Raw genomic sequence first — 22,653 nt, 5'->3', positions numbered from 1 at the left:
GTGGGACTTCCACCAGCTGAAGCCATTGGACACTGTTTATTCTAGAGATCGGGACCAGATGTGTCTACCAATTGCTGTTTGGTTTATGAGTTCACACTGACCCCCAGCCATCTAAAACAGGAAGCTATTCATCTCCTCTTGATTGAATGGTCCACGTGGACAAGGCTTGGCTTGTTCAACTGATGCCTACTGACAGCTGAGGCTCCTCTTTGCCAAGGTAGTTGTGATGGCAGCATTTCTTGGACTGGGGCACATGTGGAAGAGCAGCTGGTAAAAGACCCCAGGCACCTGAGCACTTTGACAGGTACCAGGTAGAGTCCATCCCTGCATCAGTGTTCCTAGGTGACAGATTTACAGACAGTATGAGAAGCACTCCGAAGCCTGTTTCCAGAGCTCTGGGGTAGGCTCCAGCTGTCTTTAGTACTGAAGCCTTGTGCTGATGAAATAGGGCAGGCATCATACAGAAGTCACTGCAGGTTAGAAGCAGGGGGATTGACTAATTGAGTACTTGCCTAAGCATGCATAGAGCCTTGGATTCTTTCCTTGGCAAATGAATGAAAAAGATTCAGCAAAGAACACGAGCCTGGTGCACTAACTCACACCCATTCCAAGGAGACAGCAAGAGGTGTTACTGTGGATCTGGTATCCTCATACAGATACACACCCAGATGACTAATGCCAACTGTGAGTCTTTGAATTCTGCTTAGGTTCAGTAGAGATGAGGAAGAAAGCCAAGGGGAAAGGGTTACTATATGGCAGGGAAAAGACTGAACGCTGGCTGGAGGAAGCCGCTTACAGGCCGCGGCTGAGCCTCCTACACAGCCGACAGGAGGTAAGGCCTGAGCACATTAGTTCCACTTTCACTCACACGTACAGTAAAACAGTCCAGCAGCACAGCCCAGACATAAAAGGCTCGTTTTCTGCCATGGTATAATTAGGCTGAACTGTTGAACAACAACAAACCCCACCAAAAGCCAAAGAAAAGCTTAATGGAGAACAAGGGTGGTGGCGAACAGGCCTTCACCACTGATCTGGGCCAGTAGCTACAGTATGACTCAGCCACAGGATGACTACAGCAAGACACACATGGACCTTTCAACTGGGCCGGGGCCCGAGACTAAGGGGTCATAAGCAGTAGAAATGACCATCAGCCAACCCAATGCCTCTGAGGAGGCAGAGGAGTTACCAGCATGTCGCAATACATCCAGGAACATGGCTAGACTTTCTAGGGAGAGGCCTAGCTGAATGGCTGTGGTAACAAAGACAGTTTCCACAGATGCTGACAGCAGCACTCCTGAGTTCCTTTGAGGTTTCCTCATCTTTCCACTGGACTTATCGGTCTTTGGGCCAGTTGGCATCTTTTGACAGACGTGTGAAATCTGAAAAACTAGCTCCTTATAACAGTACATATGCTCTTAAAAAAATGGGTATTTTGCGTGCAAGTATGTATGTCTGTGTACCACTCAGGTGCCTGGTGTCCTCAGAGGTCAGAAGAGGACCTTAGATCCCTGGAACTAGAGTTACAGATGGTTGGAAGCCACAAAGTAGGTGCTGGGAACCAAATCTGGGACCTCTGGAATAGCAGCTATTAACTATTATTAACTGTCGAGCCACCTTACCAGCCCATATACATATTTTTAACAAGGACAGCAAAGATACTGGAATTACATAATCGCCTGGGTGGCGTGAGTTTACTTTGCCCTGTCCTGGAACTCAAGATGGATGCTTGCACAACACAGTTTGAAGGAAGAGGTGGCTATGGGCGAACACTGACACCTCCCTGTTCACAGCTGGAGAGTTGAACAAGGTCAGAACTGAGCTTGGTTCACACTTAATTCTTTTAACAGTGCACACACTGCCTCCTGATCTGTTCACTGCAAGGAGACAATTGCGCATACCATCTCTCCTGAGAAACCTGGTTGGAATTCAGAAGTAGACAGCATGGTTGCTCAGATGGCTGGAGAGAGAGAGCAACAGGAGTGTCCCTCCCACTGCCTACTGTAGAGGGAAACAACTGGCTTCACCCCTGAAGCAATGGCAAGTGTGCAGGAACTGCTCCAAAGGACAGCCCTGAAGGTGGCTGGCGTCCTCTTCCTTTCAGGCTATTTCTTTCACCGTAGGTAATAATCGATTGCAGCAGAGAAAGCAGCAAAACCTCCACAACCTATGGCCCCGGCCTTTACTCCAGCTGCAAAGCAAACACAAGCAGCGTTACCACCGTGGCAGGTGCTGAGTTGGGACTGTACTTGTAAGTTTGTACCACAGATGCAAAGAAGCCAATTTAAGAGCATTAAATCATTCAACTGTAATGCCTCATTAAGATTTCAATGAAGCGGGTCTGGAGAGACGGTTCAAGCAGTTAAGAGTGCTAGCTACTCTTCCCAAAGATCTCGGTTCAATACCCAGCACCTACATGGCAGCTCACAACTGTCTATAGGTCAAGTTCCAGGATATCTGGCACCCTCATGCAGACTAATGCACATGAAATAAAAATAAATCATAAAAAGATTTCAATGAAGCAACATATCCCATCCAAACCAGTGTGCCTTATCCAATTATACATTTGCTTAGCTTTTCTCATTCCAAACAGTTACTGTGTCTAGTCATATGGAACTAGCCCTTCACAGTCAGGAAACTGGTTAAGGGAAGCAGCCCTTGGAATCAAATGAAAGCATATGGCCTTATACCCTGATCTGTTTATGGAATAAATTCCTGGGAAGGTGATCAAAGCAATCCTGGGGGCTGGGGGGCTGAGCTCACAGCCCTGAAGAAGCTACACTATGGAAGGCCAAAAGAGAAGCCTCTCTGCCAACCAAACAAGGCTGTGAGGAGCTAGTGCAGCCTTAATGACAACAAATCACTGGCTCTTAGAAGATGAGAGGCTTTTGTTCTGGGTAACTCAAGCTGTGAATGATGGAGAGTGGCCCAGGAATACATTCTGCCTCCAGGAGCACTCAAGTGCTTGAGGCCAATGCTGCACACTTGAACAGGGATGGGGTGGGGGATGATTTCTTTCTAGCTGATGACCTAACATTCCTAGGATATCTGCACTTAGCTTTCTTCTGTCCCGTCCTCCTTTTTCATCTATACTTTTTTGTTTTTCTTTTGTTATTTGAGACAGGGTTTCTCTGTGTAGCTCTGACTGTCCTGGAACTTGATCTGTAGACCATGTTGGCCTCAAAACTCACAGAGATCTACTTGCCTCTGCCTCCCGAGTGTGGGAGCAAAGGCATCCACCACCACCACCCGCGTCTGTGTGTGTGTGTGTGTGTGTGTGTGTGTGTGTGTGTACACATGGGTGCCTCTGGAGCTGCAGGTACAGGTAGCTGTGAGGGGCTCTGAGAACTAATTGCAAGAATAGTACATGCTCTAAACCTCTGGGCCGATCCACCTCTCCAACCAGCTGTATTGATTTTCTGAGACAAGGTCTCTTAACTCCTCCTGAGCACTGGGCTAATATGTATGTACCACCAATTCAGTGTGCACTCAGGTTTCAATTAATAGAAATCTAAGAGTCCCCAACTACAGAAAGACCCAGCTATTAAAATTCATGTACAAAATTAAACCCGAGCTGGGGCTGTAGCTTAGTATGAGAACTCATGCTTAGTGTTTTCAAGGTCTGGGTCTGGTCCCCAGAACTGTAAAACAAACAAACCCCCCAACAAGTGTATAAAATTAAGAAAAAAAAAGATGTTCAGACACTTGCAATGCCATGAAATGAATCTCAGCACATCTGAAAGTGTGGACAAATAGACTCTCAGGCTGAGTGACCTCGCTAGGCTTCCATGCTATGTACACACCGACAGCATTCACCACGAGCACGTCATCTCACACACTCAATATGCAAGCTCTTTCTCTAGGAAAGATCAGGCTCTGTGGTTAACTATGGGTAACTTCCCCATCCCAGGGGGCTTCTGACACAGCAGGAGACACTTTAGCTTTCCGATCTGAAGATTCTATGAGCATTCAGCCAAATGCACATGACGCTATTCTACACACCAGAAAGATTTACCTGGAGGGCTAGAGAGAGCTCAGCAGTTAAAAGAGCACTTGTTCCTTTCTCAGAGGGTGCAGGCTTGGTTCCCACCAGTCACATGGCTTACAACTGTCTGTAGTTCCAGTCCAGGGGACCTGATGCCAGACACAGATGTGGGGCACAGACATATATACAGGCAAAATGCCCATACAAAATAAAGTTTTCTTTAAAAAATAAAAATAGAAGGCTGGACAGAGATGGCTCAGTGGTTAAGAGCACTAACTGCTCTTCCAGAGGTCTTGAGTTCAATTCCCAGCAACCACATGGTGGTTCACAGCCATCTGTAATGGGATCTGATGCCCTCTTCTGGTGTGTCTGAAAACAGCTACAGTGTACTCATACATAAATAAATAATTCTTTAAAATAAATAAATTAAAAAAACAACTTTATGTGCTTATGTGTCAAGGATGAGAAAGCCCAGCATGGATGATCTGAGATACTAGCAAGAACCGAGTTTACACAGAAGCAGCAGGGATTTGTCAGAGGGAAGGAATATCAAGCATCCTTAGAACATTCATGTTGGGAAATGTCAACATCACCACTTTGTCCCAGACCACAAAAGAAAAGCACTCGAGAGCTGTTTACCGACCTCTGAAGCCGATGGCTCCACCAGTGATGCAGCCGCTGATGACGCTGTTCTTCCAGTCTGACTTCCCCCGGTACTGTGGGGGGAGAAACGCTGTTTAGAGCCAGGGGACTGAGCCAGACAAGGCCGAGGAAGAAAACACAGCGCTCCCAGCTGCCCAGTTTAGTCCTGCTCAAACCTTTATTTCAAAAGGGCTGTTCCTAAATTGTATGTGCTTATACATGGTTCCTGCAGGTGGCACCAGAGAGCTAAAGTCAAGTCTAGCATTTGGGAAGCAAAATTTCCGTATATTCTCCAGGATAATTTTATTAATTACAATGACCTGAATTGGGGATGTAGTCCAGGTCAAGCCCTTGCCTAGTATACATAAAGCCCTAAGTTCAATCCCCAGTACCAAATAAATAAGATAAACAAAACAAAAACCCACTTGCCTACAGAAGATTTTTAAAAATGTGCAAAATCCACATAATATGTAAAAAGTTCACATTAGGGACTATTTTTTGGATGAACAATCTAGATTAAAATTGACATTTTTAAATGTTTGTGTTGAGGCAAGGTCTTTCCAGCCCAGCCTGGTCCAGATCTCATGATCCTCCGCTTCAGTTCCTGAGTGCTAAAGCTGCAAATATGGACCACATTTCTGATAGCATTCTGAAGGAACACCTCGAACACCGCTCTTTTTAAAAGCTGTGCAATGGGCTGGGTGTGCTGGCACGTGCCTTTAATCCCATCCCTGCACTCAGGAGATAGACAGGAGGATCTAGTGAGTTCCAGCCATTCAGGGTTACACTGTAAGACCCTGTTTCAAAAAAGGAGGGTGTGTGGCTGGAGAGATGGCTTGGTAGTTAAGAGCACTGGCTTTTCTCCCAGAAAGACCCTGGTTCAATTCTCTAGACTTACATGGCAGCTAGCAACTGTCTGTAACTCCAGTCCTAAGAGACCAGATACGCTCCTCTGGCATCCTCAGGCCCCAGGTACACGCATGATGCACATACATAGCAGGTAAAACATTCACATTCACATTCACATTCACACACACACACACACACACACACACACACACACACACACACCCAAGCGTTTTTAAATGATTTAAAAAAAAAAAAAGATAATTAAAAAGTGTACAAGGGCAACAGGAAGAGCTTTCTTAAGAAGCAAGAGGCACTTACAGACTCTACCAGACACTCAGTACAGGAAAACATGGCACCCACAATGGCAAAATTTTTGGCATAGGACATTCCTCTCTGTCCCATGTCCTTCAGGACTTCTCTTGCAGTTGGTGTCCGGTAAGGGTCCTTGGGGTCAAAGCCCACGTTGGTATCAATGCCAGCAGTAAAGACACCAAATGCGCCTCCCAAGACAAATCCTAGAGGTAAGCAGAGATAAGAGTTCTTTTGCACATTCTCTAGTTTACCATTTGGGGATGGTAACTGAAGATGGCCTTTCTGGTCTCTTGGCACTCGGTCCTGATCCGGCTTTCCTCACAGTACAGTCGGAGTCTACCCCCACAACTCCTCTAGGATTTATGCCTTTCAGCTTTAACCCTGTTCTTCAGCTACCAACGTTGTATATGACCCGTAACAACACTCATACAGTCACTCAGTAAGGAAGCATCATGTCCCCGCTACTCTGGAATATTCCTTATTTTTCATAGTAACTTGTGAGGTAGATGTTACTATCTCCCCTTCCTGGCTTTTCTGTTTGAGGGCCTCACTACATAATCCCGCTGGCCTCGAACCTGACACTGTAGAACAGGCAAGCTCCAACTCCAGAGGTTCATTTGCCTTTGCTTCCCAAGAGCTTGGATTAAAGGTTCTGAAACCACCATCCACCCTGCCTCTCTAAACCAAACCCTGGAGAGGTTAAGTAACTGTCTTCAGAGTCACATGAATATTAAACATGGAATCCTATGTTTCTGTCAACAAATGCCTTGTCTGAGCCTTCTTTTGTCTGTGAGTGTAGGCCAGAGTGGGTGCCATTCCTCAGGAATTACCCACCAATTTCTTTTTGTTGTTGTTGTTTGTTTGTTTGTTTTCTAAGACAGGGTCTCTCTGTGTAACAGCCCTGGCTATCCTGCCTCTTCCTCTCCAGTGCTGGGCTTAAAGGCCCCATAGCCTCACCCAGCCATACCTGGCTTTTTTACATAGATGCTGGGTTCTGAACTCAGACCTTCATGTTTGCATGATAAGCACTTTACCAACTGGGCTTTCTCCCCAGCCATTTCTGTATGATGTCTTTTCAAGATGATCACCTCAAGATCAATGTAAGCTCAATGAAGCTAGACCCCTCCTCTCCTGGTCTTGCTTTCTAATCACTTCAGCTCCAAAACTCTATCTCTTCTTTCTACTTATTTGTTTGTTTTGATTTTTTAAATATTTATTTATTTATTTATTTTATGTATATGAGTACACTGTAGCAGACACACCAGAAGAGGGCATCAGATCCCATTACAGATGGTTGTGAGACACCCTGTGGTTGCTGGGAGTTGAACTCAGACCTTTGGAAGAGCAGTCCATACTCTTAACCACTGAGTCATCTCTCCAGCCTGGTTGTTTTGGTTTTTGAATTAGTTTCTCAGGGCTGGAGAGATGGCTCAGTGGTTAAGAGCACTGACTGTTCTTCCAGAGGTCCTGAGTTCAATTCCCAGCAACCACATGGTGGCTCACTACCATCTATAATGAGATCTGATGCCCTCTTCTGGTGTGTCTGAAGACAACTACAGTGTATCCATATACATCAAATAAATAAGTCTTAAAAAAAAAAAAAAGAATTAGTTTCTCTATTATGTAGCCCTGACTTTCCTGGAATTCACTCTATAGACTAGGCTGACCTGGAACTCTTGAGATCTGACTGCCTCTTCCTCCCCACTATTTAAGATTTGAACTCCTGTATTTTTAAAATGTTCTTCATTCTTAACGAAATTTAAACTCATCTACAAATAAACAACCTTTTTACCTGTACACTATAAGTATGCTGTACATTCTCAAACCCTGGAAGATTAATATGTGTGTGTGTGTGTGTGTGTGTGTGTGTGTGTGTGTGTGTGTGTGTGTGTGTTGTTAACATCCATCCCAGCCTCACCCCGACTAATCACACTGGCCTTCGCTGTTTTTTGTTTTTGTTTTTGTTTTTGTTTTTTTTTAATTCTGAGACAGGGTGTCTCTATGTAGTCCTCCCTGTCTGTCTGTCTCTGCCCACCACCACCACTCCCAGTGCTGGGGTTAAAGGCTTGGGCCACCATCACCCAGTAATAATTTCCAAACTCCAAACTCCTGCCTTGAGGACCTTTGCATTTGCAACTCTACAGCATTCTTCTCTTTGCGTCCTAATATTCTCCTTCAGGGCTCCTGTCGCTTTCATCCATATTCCTTCTGCCGGGCACCTGACCGTTACATAGTAACAACTTAATGAATGAACGAACGAACGAACGAACGAACGAACGAATAAAACGAAGAAAAGAAAGCAACAATTTAGGAACCTGCAGACCCTGACTGTGAATGTTAATCTCAGGGTCAAGAGCGGCATCTCCGGGTTCAAGGAGTCAGCCAGCCCGGGAGCGATCAAGGTCGAGATGCACAGGTTCCTCGCCTCCCAGGCGCGTGGTCTTAGCAAGGAACCTTAAAGTTCTCCAAGCCCTCAGCCTCCCAAGGGTCCCACAAGCCTCGCCTCACCTCCCACACAGGCCAGCACAGCCTTGAAGGCGCAACTTTCCATCGCCCTCTCGATCATCTTCTGCTCCTCGCTCTTGGCAGGACTCGGGATCCCGCCCAGACTGCCAGGCTCCAGAAGCCGTGGCTGACGCTTGTCGCCCACCAGGTGCTGAAGAAGAAGGCTGTACTGCAACGGAGCTTCGGCGGAACCCGCCGCCTCAGGAGCTGAAGCCCCAGCCTTGGCGGCCGCCATGACTGTACGGGCTCTAGTACCTTTCACGTCGTATTTCCCACAGCCGATTCCACATGCTAACCGAGGAGTCCGGCCAGCCTAACGACAACGGCAGATTCGCCACACTGAGGAAGCTGTAGAAGCAAGAGTCAGCCTTTGCATCAGCGTCGAGGAAGCTATCACGTTTCCTCAACGCCTCTTTAAACAGTGAACCAAGTTTGTAAGGCATTGCTAAAAACTCTGACAAGGTTTAGTAGCTCAAGAACACCCCTCAACTAGGGGCTCCATTGCGGTGCGTGCCGGGATTTGTAGTTCTAATTCGAATGTCCAACTGTATTTCCCAGAAAGCCGTGCGCACTCGCTGGCTTTGCTACTTCCTTTGAAAGCTCGTCTGAGAAGCGGCCGAAGAGAAGTCGGATCCTGTTAGGCTGCAGTTCGTCGAACTTGCAGCAGGGGACGCACGTGTCCGCTTTGTTGCCAGGCCATAAAGCAGAGCTCCAGCTACTACAGTCACTAGAACCACAGACTGGTTTACATTCTGAGATCGAATGTACGCCCTTTGTATGAAAGTGTTGAAACATGACATAAATGTGTTCAAAAAGCATTTTATTACATATTTATTAAGCCTTTAAGGAAGAATAAAGAAGGCCAACAAATGAACTGAGTGGTGGTCTAGCACGCCTTAAAGCCCAGACAGGCAGATCTCTTGAGTTTGAAGCCAGCCTACTAGTCTACAGAGTGAGTTCCAGGGCAGCTGGGGCTCCACAGAGAAACCATTAAGGAGAGAGAGAGAGAGAGAGAGAGAGAGAGAGAGAGAGAGAGAGAGAGAGAGAGAGAGAGAGAGAGAGAGAGAGAGAGAGGAGAGAGAGAGAGAGAGAGAGAGAGAGAGAGAGAGAGAGAGAGAGAGAGAGAGAGAGACCAAGTACAGAGTATTGCATAGGGTACTAATGGCATACGACTATGGTAACAATGGAAGATGTCAAACCCCATGGCTGGTAGTTGCCGGGTGTGGTGGTGCACTTGGAGAGATCTGCCTGCCTCCAGAGTGTTGGGATCGAAGGCGTGTGCCACTACACCAGGCAACTTGGAATCGTTAATGCTTTGTGGTTTTTAGTGTTAGAGAGCTAAGTTTGAACTTTTTGAAACTCATTTCTTTCTAGATGCCATCCTTGTTTGTTTGTTTGTTTGTTTGTTTGTTTGAAGCAGGGGTTCCCTGTGTAGCCCTGGCTTCTTGGGGAACTCACTCTGTAGACCGGGCTGGCCTCAAACTCAGAGGTCTGCCTTGCTTTGCCTCTGAGTGCTGGGATCAAAGGCGTTGATCACCAACCATCCTATTTCTAGATGCCATTCTTGTACCTCAGTCAATGGCCAAGTGTTAGAAAATGTTGCTCCTATTACATCTTCTTTTTGATCCTGGCCTTAGTAGTGGATCTGTGATTTCCTCATTGAGAAGAAAAGATTTTCTGGGCTGCTCAGTGACAGATCCTCAGATTCTAGCCTGTTTCTGGTGAGTGGTCCAATATTCCTGGATCACATTTCCTATATGCCAACATTGCCGGAGAGTTGTTTTTTGTTTTTTTTTGTTTTTTTTTTTTTCCGGGGCTGGGGACCGAACCCAGGACCTTGCGCTTCCTAGTCAAGCGCTCTACCACTGAGCCAAATCCCCAACCCCTGTTTTTTTTATGTATGTGTGTGCACACACATGGGTGTGCAAGCGTGGGTGTCTGTGAAGGCCAGAAAAGAGCGCTGGATGTGGTACACACCCCTTAATCCAAGCACTTGGGAGGCAGAAGCTGGCTAATCGATCTCTCTTAGTTAGAGGTTAGCCTGGTCTACTTATCAAGTTACAGACTAACTAGGATGACATAGCAAACCTTATCTCAAAACAAACAAATACATGAAGTGTTTTTTTTTCTTGTTTAGATTCTCTTCCGTTCCATAACAGAATGCTGATGGTCCAAATTAAAATATTTTAAGACTTTTTAAAAAACAAGCCAGCGTGATTCCAATTTTTAAAAAAGATTTATTTATTTATTATACATAAGTACACTGTAGCTGTTCAGACACACCAGAAGAGGGTATCAGATCCCATTACAGATGGTCGTGAGCCACCATGTGGTTGCTGGGAATTGAACTCAGGATCTCTGGAAGAGCAGTCAGTGCTCTTAACCGCTGAGCCATCTCTCCAGCCCTATTTATTTTATTTTATATGTGTTTTGCCCACATGTATGTCTGTGGGCCATGTGTGTGCCTGGTGCCTGAGGAGGTCAGAAGAGGGCGTTGTTCACATCGAGTAGACTCAAGAGTTTGTTACCCTCTTTATTCAAAGATTTAGTCTGATGTAAGGAAGACATGCAGGTGCCACAGTGACAAAGGACAGACTCGCAACGGTTAATTTTATGAATCATTTGAGTAGTTCATGGAGATCTCAGCTCATTGGTTCAGCTTGATTCTGGGTATTGCTGTGAAGGGTCTCTTGGGTCAGATTAACATTTGAGTTAGATTGGTGGACAGATTAAAGCTAGTAGCCTCCCCCTGTGAGTGGATCTCATTCATTCCTTCGGAAGCCTGAATGCGACAAAGAGGCAGAGAAAGGGAAGTTCCTCTTTGATATTTAGACTTGAAGTCTGAGGAATTTACACCATTGGCTAGATTGGTCTCCGTCTGTCTAGCGCAGATCTTCTACAGACTTCTCTGATTTTGTGATGAGTCAGTTCCTAATAGTAAGCCAATCTCCCTCCTCCTCTCTAGTTCTGACTTATAGAAGTCAGTTCTTTCCAATAACCAAAGTTATCAAGTGATTGATGTGCCATAATTTAATCATCCTCATTGACACACAAGTAGGCTTTTCCTGTTTTTTCCATTTACACACACACACACACACACACACACACACACACACACACACTATGCACATGTGTTAGCATACCTAAAAGCCAAGAACTGTGATATATGAATCATTTAAAAAAGTTTTAAGGGGTTGGAGAGATGGCTCAATGGTTAAGAGCACTGACTGCTCTTCCAGAGGTCCTGAGTTCAAATCCCAGCAACCACATGGTTGCTCACAACCATCAGTAATGAGATCTGATGCCCTCTTCTGGTGTGTCTGAAGACAGCTACAGTGTACACAGTATATATAAATATAACAAACAAATCTAAAAAAAAAAAAGTTGGATGTGGTGGTGCATACCTTTAATGCTAGTGCTTAGAAAGCAGAGACAAGGGGCTGGGGATTTAGCTCAGTGGTAGAGCGCTTACCTAGGAAGCGCAAGGCCCTGGGTTCGGTCCCCAGCTCCGAAAAAAAGAACCAAAAAAAAAAGAAAGCAGAGACAAGTGGATCCATGTGAGTTCAAGGCCAACATGGTCTATAAATTGAGTTCTGGGACAGCCAGGGCCACACAGAGAAACTCTTTGTCTTGAAAAAAAATGTTTTTGGAACAAGATGTTACTGGCCCTGAACTCAGGATGCCCTGCTTTGGAGGATCCTCCTAAATGCTGGGATTACAGGTGTGTGCCAGCATGCTGATATATGGATCTTTAGTTTTCAAAAGTTATTTTATGTGTATTTTTCCTGCATGCATATCTGTGTACCACATGTGTGCCTGGTATCTGAGGAGACCAGAATAGAACATCAGGTATCCCTTGGAAATGGAGTCACAGACAGTTGTGAGCCACCATATACGTGCTGGAGATTGCACCTGGGTCCTCTGGGAGAGCAGTAAGTTCTTTTAACTGCTTAGTCACATCTCCAGACCCAAATTTTTAGTTTAAAAAATGTGTGTGTGAGTATAATGTGTATGTGTGTGCATGTATGATGTGTATGTGTATGACGTGTGTGAGTACAGTATGCGTGTGGAAGTCAGAGACAACTTTGTGGTATCAATTGTCTCCTTCCAGTTTTACATAGGTTCCATGGATCAAACTCAGGTGTCTAGCTAGGCTCACATGGTGGACTGGCTAGTTTTATGTTAACTTGATATATGTTAGAGCATGTGGGAAGAGGCATTCTTAACAGAAAATGCCTCCATACAATTGGTCTGTAGGTGCCAGTCGGTGCTGGTGACTTTGGTCTGACTGGAGATGTCTATCTGTCTGACATGCTTTCAGACCTGTGAAACCACATACCCACTCAGGGACATTTCAAATGCGACTCAGGTGGGAAGATAAAACATTTTAACTCACTTTTAGAGTTTATTTTGAAACAGAACCTCCCTCTGTAGTACAGGCTGGCCTGGAATTTAGGATCACCCTGCTTTCACCCTCCTGACGGCTGGGATTACAGGAACACACCGTCACATTCATACATTTAAAAACAGGGTGCTAGGAGTGCTGGAGAGATGGCTCAGCACGGTTAAGAGCTCTAGAGAATTCATGTTTGGACCTCTATGTTTACATGGCGCACAATGCCCTGTAATACCAGGCGAATACACACACATGAATAAGACAATTTAGTGTTTTAAAGCAGGGTGTCATTGTGTAAGCCTGGCTATTGTAGAGCAGGTTGGCCTCAAACTCATAAAGATGTGCCTCCTGGGAAGATTGTCTTTATGACTTTCATTGGTTTACTTGATGATATTTTACAGACCTGAAAACTTACACAATATTTCTGTCTACTGTAAACACATTGAGAACTTCGGGGCATTTCTACTAGAAGCCTGAGGTTATATTCTGAATGGTCTTGTGTCATACACTTTGTTCTCTCTCTCTCTCTCTCTCTCTCTCTCTCTCTCTCTCTCTCTCTCTCTCTCTCTCTCTGTTATAGTAGAGGAAGCCCGTGTAATTAAAGCATTCTGTTGCATTCACTAATCTTTTGCGTCTTATGTGTTGGTAGAAGTTCCTCTCTTTCATTCTTCCATTAGATGGCGGCAGATACGAAAGAAATAACCTGCAAAGCCATGAAGGATAGCCAGTGGTTGGGTTTTCCTTTTAAAATGTCACTGTTTTTAGTAGCTGAACTGATACACATAAATGGTCCTTTTTTTTAAGTGTGTGTGTGTGTGTGTGTGTGTGTGTGTGTGTGTGTGTGTGTGTGTGATAGTATAGTTTGTCCTGTGTTTGTGCCTAGGAGACTTGCCACAGACCATTTGTTTAATCAGAGTTCTTTCCTTCCTAAGCATTGGAAAGCATCTTTCGAGATGGGGTAAAAAATTTTAGAATTTTCTCAACTACCAACAGACCTGAGATAAGCTATGAAGTCAGGAGAGCAGCCAACCCTGATTTGGAAACGCTGCGCCATCTGTTGCATACATTTACGGAAATGGAAGAGAGCCATTTCCCATCGGGGAATGGTTCCAGAGACCTGTGGACTGAAATCCCACACTGTGACTTGTAATCAGCCCACAAGTATTTATGAATTCTCTCTCTTGTGCCTGGCATCAGAAACAGAGAGGTGGCGCCCACCAGTCTACTTATAGTAGCAAGCACAAAACACACACATGACTGCTTGAACAAGACCTGGCCTGATATAGTGACATTGGGCGGTGATGATATTAAACCCTACAAGTTTTATACGAGGTCATTGGGGTTCAAAATCTCTTAGGGGTTAGTATTGGGAAGGGAGTAGGAGAGACTGGAAAAGAACAAAAATTGGAGAACTCTCCAGTGTGGAGAGGGTTTAGAAGTGGAAGGCGAGAGGAATTATAGGAGTAGGGGTGCAGCTTCGCACGGTTTGGAGCCTCGGAAGCGCCAGTTCGGGTGGCGGGGCGGGGGGCACCGTTCTCCGGCCTTAAGTCCAGGCATTCTGGTCCCGGTGTAGAACTCGGGTCAGGTTTCTTACTTTAGCCACGTACGGGAGGCCCGCGCCAAGACGCCAGCTGCTACGGACCTGCCTGCGCAGCGCGGGCCAGCCACGGAGGGGGCGTGGCTATGGAGGGGAGTGGCTGGGCGGCCCGGTGGGCGGGGCTCCCCTCTCAGCCTCCGCTGCCGCCGCTGCCTCCGCCCGCCGCGCGGACCAGCGAGCCGGGTAGCTGTCGCGAGCCCACCCGCCCGCCCGCGTGCCGGGGCTGCGGTGGGCCAGGATGTCGGTCTTCTTGGAGGAGCTGCTGGGAGACAAGCTGGTGACGGGCGGTGGCGAGGAGGTGGACGTGCACTCGCTGGGCGCCCGCGGCATCGCGCTGCTGGGGCTCTACTTCGGGTGCAGCCTGAGCGCCCCCTGCGCGCAGCTCAGCGCCAGCCTGGCCGCCTTCTACAGCCGCCTGCGAGGGGACGCGGCGGCCGGGCCGGGGGCCGGGGCGGGGGCAGGCGCGGCCGCGGAGCCAGAGCCCCGGCACCGCCTGGAGATCGTCTTCGTGTCCTCGGACCAAGACCAGCGGCAGTGGCAGGACTTCGTGCGGGACATGCCATGGCTGGCGCTGCCCTACAAGGAGAAGCACCGGAAGGTGAGTAGCGCGGGCCCCGCGGCGCCCCCGGCCTTCAGGCGCGGTCCACGTTCCGGGAGCCAGCTGCTCGCTGCCCTCACCGGCTGTCCATAGGCCTGCCATCTCTATCTTGGCCGGCTCCCCCGTCTTGCCCCATCCAGGATCCTGTCGGGTTGGGGCGCTCGCGGCAACTCCTGGGTGCCTGTACCGGGCTGAGCCCACGCTGGGAAGTTTGACACCCCTCGGGTCCACGCAAAGGGAATCGCGTAGGAGTGGCGGTGCTCTGCCCTCCCCACTCTGCGACCCCTATCATCCTCCTCTAGCCACTTGACTCCCCGCAGATACCTGTGGTGTGGGGGGGAGGGCACTAACCCCCTTCCCATAATGCCTACACCAGGAAGTTTCCTTTCTTTCCCAGAGAAATCTTACCTTCCTGGGGCCCCCTCCTCTGTGGCCCGGGACCCGGAGGCGGCTGCTGATCGCGGCTTCAGCAGAGAGGGGAGCTCACTCCTCTCCCCCTTTCTTTCCTTGCCCCCGCCCCGCCCCCTGCGCTGAGTTAGTGGCCACCAGGGAGCTTTTCATTGTCTGGCTGTCCAGCAATCTTCCCAGGCCCAGAACAGCCCGCGGTCCTTGTAGATGCCATACTTTGGTGGTGGGCTGACTTGGCATACTTCGAATTAGATGATGAACTGATCCCATCGGTGCAGATGAATGACAGCAAACGGTCTACCAGTTTGCTGATGGAATTAGTTCGGTTTTCTGGGTGTATCTGTTGGGTGAAGACGTCTGTTTCAATAAAACAAATTCAAGACATTTTGTAATGAATGGTAACAGGAAAAGTTTTGGCGTGCCTTTGCTTAATTCGCGTGCCTAATGCAGCGTAGGAATCTTGCTCTTTCGTTTTTCGGAGGAGCATCTTATTTTATGGGGCGCACAGGAGAAAGGCTATTCCGGGGCATTTAGGTTCCTCCAGGGAGAGTGGTAACACATGCCACGTGTTCCTTTTATGTGTACAGAATCATGTTGAGGCGCATGATTTAGACTTAGAGCAAAAGGCTTATAATTTGACCCCAAGTAAATCACTCATCCCAAACCAGTGTCAGACACAGATGTGAGATTTAAAGTTTGAAATATAGTTTAAGAAATACAGTTGGTAAATTTAACATTGGGAAAACATCGGCCCGCTAACCACACAGAAGCAAGACTTTACGTCTTAGCTATTTTTTTTCAAGTTATTATGCCCCTATTTGATTTATATGTCTGCTAGGATATGAATATGCATGACGACTACTTTTTTTGCTTAAAAATATGGGAATCCTTTGTTTTCTTTTTGGTGGTTGTTTTGATGATCTTTTGGGGAAGGAATAATGTTCAGAAGTCATTTATTGAAAAAGTATTTCATCGTCATGGCCTTTTTCTGTTGCAGACTAAAATCTGTTTAAAATAATATCTTTATTGGGCAATATAAATGATTTCTAGCTTTTGAATATTTGCAACACATGGCAGAATGTTCCAGACTTATGGCCTATTGTAGTTCTTACAGAAGGGGAAATAAAATTGTTGGGCACTAAACATAGGGAGCAAACTGAGATGTTTTAGAAACGTCTAACGTCTTTTGCCTCCCAAATAGGAGTGTATTTGATATGACAAATGGTTTCTTCTATCTCAGCTAACCCCTTTGCATGAAAGAAAGTGTTCTGTAGCCCTAGACTGCCCCGGCTGGTCCCACTCAGATGAACATCTGGATGACACAGGCCAGCAGGCTCTTATTTGAAAATATAGTTCAGAATGCTGCCGGATGTGCCTAAATCACAAGCCAGCATCTTAAACATTTATTTTGGTTTTATTAATTCACTTACATATGTATTCATTTATTTATATATTTTTGTGTTGCTATGCATGAGAGCTTTGCATATGCTAAGTAAGCCTTCCACCACCGAACTTCACGTCCCTAGCTTCCCAGATTTATTTTTTGTGCTATTTTCCCGAGTCACACCCTATAGTTTGCTTCTTTTTTTTTTTTTAAAGATTTATTCATTTATTATATATAAGTACACTGTAGCTGTCTTCAGATACACCAGAAGAGAGAATCGGATCTCTTTACAGATGGTTGTGAGCCACCATGTGGTTGCTGGGAATTGAGCTCATGACCTCTGGAAGAGCAGTCGGGTGCTCTTAACCGCTGAGCCATCTCTCCAGCCCAGTTTGCTTCTTTAGAGACCAGTTTCAGAAGCCCTCCCACGGTGGAGAGTAGGCAGCTCAGTGTCTGACCCCAGAAATTGTTTCTGTTTTGTGGTGATATGTCAGGTAAAAAGGCTGCAATGGATTTCTTGAAGAGAATGTACTTGGACATGGAAAAGAGTGTCCTCACTGTGGAAGAGACTGTTTCCCACCTTGAAACCAAAGAGGTGTAAAACACATTCCCTTTTGTAACCAAGTTTTTGTCTTCTGGAGCTTGAAATTGGGGTGCACAGAAATCGGTGAGTTCGCAATACCAATTTTACCCTAAGAAAAGTGAAAAGAGAGGGTGCCCCCATTCAGGGCACCTGTGGGATGGATCTGGCTAGGCTGTTTCCCCAACTATAAAAATATATTTAAAGAAGGGCATTTTGTTTTATACTGAAGGGAAAGTGAAGTTCCAGATTACCTTTTTTTTTTTTTTAAGTTCTCATTAACATTTGGTCTTTAAAAGCATTTGTGTGTGTCTTCCCATTGGGGAAACAAAGGATATGGTTCTAATTAGTTATTGGCTGGCATTTCTCTACAGAAAATTGAAAAATTATGGTGGGGATAGAAAACGCTGTGTGGCATTTCTCTTTTTCTTTTATTAATTTCTCCTTTATATAGTAAAAAAGTCTGGGGATGACCATATATGTTCAGCCTGCATTTGGCCTAGCTCCCTCACCTCCATTGGAGCTGCGAGAAGCCATGAGGTACTGGTGTTTTCCCCCCTTCCTCTTTAATTCTTTATGGACGTTGTCTTTCCTCTTTCAGTTTCTTTTAGTGGTAGGTCTAAAGTAATTGAAGCTTCTCTTCTTCCTTCCAGAACACACACATTATTATATAGTTGTATAGAAATTGTAATTAGATGATAATCAAACTTTGAGTGGATTTATGGGAGTGGCTCAGTCAGGAAGCCTGTAATCCTGGAGCTAAGACGGTTGGGCTTGTTTTAATAAGTAGGCTAGTGGACATTTTTCAGATTTCTGAAGAGAGAGAACGTGATGAGCAGTTGGAAATTGGTGATGATTTAGACTTTCGGATTTGAGCTGTCTCTTTGGATGAATAAAAGTTCATTGTTGAAACTGGAGAATCTGGCTTCAGGATCAACTTAACCATGTCGAGCATGAACACCAGTTTTGGTTTTTAAGTCACAGGCCTTGGCTTTGCCTGGGCTGGGTGTCTAGTGGAAAACAGTTGCTCATGGGTGTGCTGTCAGGGGGTACAAACCACTGATGTCCCTCCACATTGGGCTTTGACTTGGTCTGTAATGTTCTGAAGTCAGGATGGGAAAGCATTAGGGTTGGGTGATGACCCTGGCCCAGCTCTTTGGTTACTTGTTTTGGACAGGTAAATGGAGTCTCTCTGCAGCTGTCCTGTGTGGGCTGCTTGCTCTGGCTGTTCTGGGTGGTTCTTCTGGTGTAGACTAAATCAGAGTCATGACCTGGACTTCTCTTGAATCATTTGGACACTTTGGAGGTGACAAGGTCTGGTACAAACCCAGTCTTCAAGCTTCGTGTCCTCTGGTCTTCCTCTTCCTCTGCCTTAGGCCATGAGAGAACACCAACATATGATTCTGGCCTTACTTCTTACTCCCTTTCAAGACAGTGGTGCAAGATGCCAAGAAGGATGTGGCTTTGAATGTTGGAAGCTTTTGCCCTGTTCCTGAAGAGTCTCAGCCAGCCAGGACAGGCTCTCGCCGGGGACTATGTTTCCGTTTGAATCCGTCTAATAAACGACAACAGTAACGGTAAAAGCAATCAGAGCTGTATTCTGGAGAGACTTTTCCTGTCTTTCATTATTTATAATGTGTGTTTAATCTTCTCCACGTAATGAAATAGTCTAGTGGCTAAAAATCGAAGTTCTTTTGTCTTTTTTTTTTTGCCTGAGATCTGTCATTAGTTAGCTGTGTCCCGTGCAGGACACTCTGAAGCTCTGTGCCGTAGGTAGGTCTCTCATTGGTAAAATTAGGATAATAGTGCCTGCCTCATAGGACTGTTGTGGGGTCTGTGTGATATGCATGTGCCTGACAATAAACGCTGCTATCATTTATTAATAATTGTTGTAACATCAAGTAATCCATTATACAGCCTGCCTCTGCCTCTTTGGAATATATTTCACCACAGGATTACAAGCCTGTTGTGAGGGCTTTCTTTTTCCTCTTTCCTGTTTTTTTTGTTTGTGTGTTTTGTTTTGTTTTTTGTTTTTTGTGTTTTTTTTCTTTTGTTTTTTGGGTTTTTTGTTTTGTTTTGTTTTGTTTTTCAAGACAAGGTTTCTCTGTGTAACCCTGGCTATCTTAGAACTCAGTAGACTACACTAGCCTTGAACCCACAGAGATATGCCTGACCCTGCCTCCTGAGTGGCCACCGCTACCTGGCATCTCCTTTCTTCCTTTCTTAGGATCTCACTGTAGCCCAGAAGGGTCTTGAACTCACAGAGTGGTTAAAAAGGACTTTGAAGTTCTTACCCTCCTGCCTTGGCCTCCTGGTGCTGGGATTACAGGTGAGCACTACCCAGCCCTGTCTATGTGGTGCTAGCGAGAAACGTGATGCTCACTGCATGCCAGGTAAGCACTCCGCTAACTGCTCCATCACCTCCTATGATGCATTTTTTAAACTTCAAAGCTATTGCTTATACTATGTAAGGGGGTACAGTGAAGGAGTTCAAGGAGCTGCCCTACACAAGCTAACAAGTGAGGAGAAGGATTCGGATAAATGCAGAAGCAAATGAGGGTTTGATAATCCCGGAGAGCGCCATAGCCTGCCCTTCTATACCTGCCAGCAACTGGGATTGGTCCTTGCAGCCAAGCTCAGCAAAGGCTGTCAGCTCAAAGACGGCCAGGCACAATTCTGGAAGAAAGCATGAATGTTGTAACTGTTTCGTGACTTGCCAAAGCTCTCTGGCTGACTCTAGTCACTGAGTCGAGGCACTGTGAGGATGTTCTTTCAAGTGGGAAGTGGACAGTGGGCCTCTGAGCTGTAGAAACTCACCCCTCCTGGGCCGTTCTGGAATGCTGTAGGAGAGCTTTGCCCATTGTCCTCTCTATGGCTGGATTAGCCCCATTTTGCAGGTGATGGCTTGTTAATTGGTTTGTCTTCCCGTTCGGCTTGGAGCGTGAACCAGAGCACAGAGCACGGTAGTAGATGCTGAAGTTAGGACAACTGATTTCGTTCGCCCTGGTTTCTCTTCAACCTTCCGTCTCATGCTTCCTTTAGGTAGGAGGCATGTTTTAATATTTGCACCAATTGGTAGAGGGATGCTCTGTGCTGTTTATAGCTGGGGCAGGGATGAGAAGATCCCTCGGGAATCTTTTTTTTTTTTTTTCTAGTAGAGCTTGAGGATTCTGGGGCTCCAGCTGCCCCTGTTCTGAACGAGGTGTGGCTCCTGGCCTCATGGCTTCATGTGGGAGAGAGTGTAGACTTGGCCTAGGCTGTGTTTTCTTTCTTCACAGCCTGAATTCCCAGTGGTACCCTGTGTTAACCACCAGGGTGCTTAGTTTTCTGCATCTCATTAATTTGTCATTATGCGTATTCAAAGGCACTCAGGGAAAATGGCTCTGAATTTAGAGTCCTGAGAACCCTCAAGTTCTCTCGTATTCTTGTATCTTGCCATGATACAAAAGTCGTGGAGAGATTTTGAATGTCCAGAGTCACTCTCTGTTATCTTCTACAATTCTAGGCACCGGATCTAGCTAATCTGATCTGTTGAGTAGCTGCGCGCTCCAACCCCATCTCTCCATCCCTGGATCACTGGGTCCTGAGTTACTTTTCCTGTGGACTATTGCCAACCAGTTGCCTTCTCCGGGACTCTCAGCCTCTAATCTCAAATAATTTTCCCAATCAGAACATTTTACTTGGTCTGTGCATTCATCCTTTAAAAAATACATTTCAGTCATCCATCCACTGATACATTGCCCTGTGTCACACAATGCATTCTGGGTGCTGTCCTGTTTAACCAGATGAGACCTTGGACCACTGACATGTGTGCTGCTGCTTTGCTGAGGTGTGATAAGGTTTCTAAATGTCAGCTCACTGTCTCTGTACTCCACCTCTTTCCACAGCCAGACTGCTCACCTCTCACTCCATGGTGCCACAGAACTCTCTGTCTTTTGCATTTCTGGGCTCTGCCAAGTTCTTCTCCCATCTGCTGGGTTTGGGGATTCCTGATTCCCCTGCTTTTAGAAGCTTCCCTATCTCTGTCAGCTTACATTGACGATCTTTCGGTACACTTGGTGGCATGTGGAAGGCAACTTGCGCCAGTCGGTTCTTCCTCCCGTTGTGTGGGACCTGGGGATGGACCTCAGACCGGCAGGCTTGTGGTGATGGCCATTACCCTCTGAGACATCTTCCCAGCCTTTATTGTGCTTCACTTCACGAAGTTGTCTCTTAACAGTTTCTTTAAGGTTTTCATTTTCAGTCAATGAGTCTTACAGGTCTCCTCATCACGGTCCTCAGCAGCTCACTTAAAATCCCACCGTCACTGGGTGCATGCGAGCCCCGGCTTCTCTGTGCATGCCTCATTACTTTCACACGTGTCTCCACAAACATGTAGCAGCAGCAGCACATGTCTGTGGGTGTAGGCACTTCCTGTCACAGTCCTAGGTAGACTGTTCTCACAGGGATTCAGCTGCCTCTGCTTCCTGAGTGCTGTGAGTGAAGGCGTGTGCTACCATTGCCTGGCTGCTTCCTTAGATCTTACGCCTTTAATCCCAGCAGACGTGGGGCAGATCTCGGAGTTTGAGGTCAGCCTGGTCTACAGAGCAAGTTCCAGGACAACCAGAGCTACACAGAGTACACAGAGAATGTACTCTCTACAGTTTGTGGGTGTTTGTTTGTTTGCTTGTTTTTAGCTTTTGTTTTGTTTGTTTGGATTTTGGGTTTTTGTTTCTTTCTCTCTCTTTTTTTTTTTTTTTTTTTGAAGGAAAGGGCTCACTCAGGCTGGCCTTGAAATCTGAATTCTCTTGCCTCTGCCTCGTGGATGTTGGAATTCCCATCTTAATCTTTTTTTTTTTTTTTTTTTTTTTTTTGAGACAAGGTCTTACTGTGTAGCCCCAACTGGCCTAGAACCTACTGTGAGGACCAGTATGGCCTTGAACTCACAAAGATCAGCCTGCCTCTGCTTCCTGCCTCCTTCGTGCTGGGATTAACGGTGTTTACCAGAGTATGCAACCTTTTTTTCTAATTTAAATTTTTTATGTGTACGGGTGTGTGTACCTTAGTGTGTGTATGCTGTACACCATGTGGACACAAGAGGCCATAAAGGTCAGAAGAGGGAGGGCATTGTGTCCTCTAGATCTGGAGTTATAGACAGTTGTGAGCTGCCCTGTGGATGCTGGGAATTGAACCAGGTCCTACACGTAACTGCTCTCCTAACTGTTTTGAGTCATAATGAGCTTTAAAGTGTGTATGTATATGTGTGTGTGTGTCCAGAGGTCAAACCTAGGGTCTTGCTCATTCTAAGCAAATAGTGCCTTTGAGCTTAATAAGGAGAGTCAGTAGCTTCTTGTGCCCTGTAATTCTGTGTTCAAAAATAGGAAAAAGCATGACTCTCCCTTTTTGAAATGTTGACTCAGT

General features: G+C 46.1%; 2 protein-coding genes across 2 annotated transcripts in view; one reads left to right on the top strand and one right to left on the bottom strand.

Annotated features, from left to right (window-relative positions):
- Positions 1-901: 901 nt before the first annotated feature.
- On the bottom strand, positions 902-8,537 carry Timm22 (translocase of inner mitochondrial membrane 22). Its single transcript, NM_032618.1, is given in 4 exon segments — positions 902-2,188; positions 4,626-4,698; positions 5,792-5,988; positions 8,294-8,537. Coding segments are annotated over 4 exon segments (579 nt in total). The 5' UTR covers positions 8,526-8,537; the 3' UTR covers positions 902-2,111.
- Positions 8,538-14,410: 5,873 nt separating this feature from the next.
- The window catches only part of Nxn (nucleoredoxin), a 141,379-nt gene continuing 133,136 nt past the window's right edge, over positions 14,411-22,653 (top strand). The window contains 1 exon segment of the mRNA NM_001399571.1: positions 14,411-14,881. Coding sequence (NP_001386500.1) covers positions 14,522-14,881 — 360 coding nt within the window. The 5' untranslated portion in view covers positions 14,411-14,521.

The sequence above is a fragment of the Rattus norvegicus genome, chromosome 10 (assembly GCF_021556685.1).
Source record: "Rattus norvegicus strain SHRSP/BbbUtx chromosome 10, alternate assembly SHRSP_T2T, whole genome shotgun sequence".
NCBI classification, from domain to species: domain Eukaryota; kingdom Metazoa; phylum Chordata; class Mammalia; order Rodentia; family Muridae; genus Rattus; species Rattus norvegicus.
The sequence above is the reverse complement of the archived record's forward strand: the minus strand, read 5'-3'. Positions and strand labels throughout refer to the sequence as shown.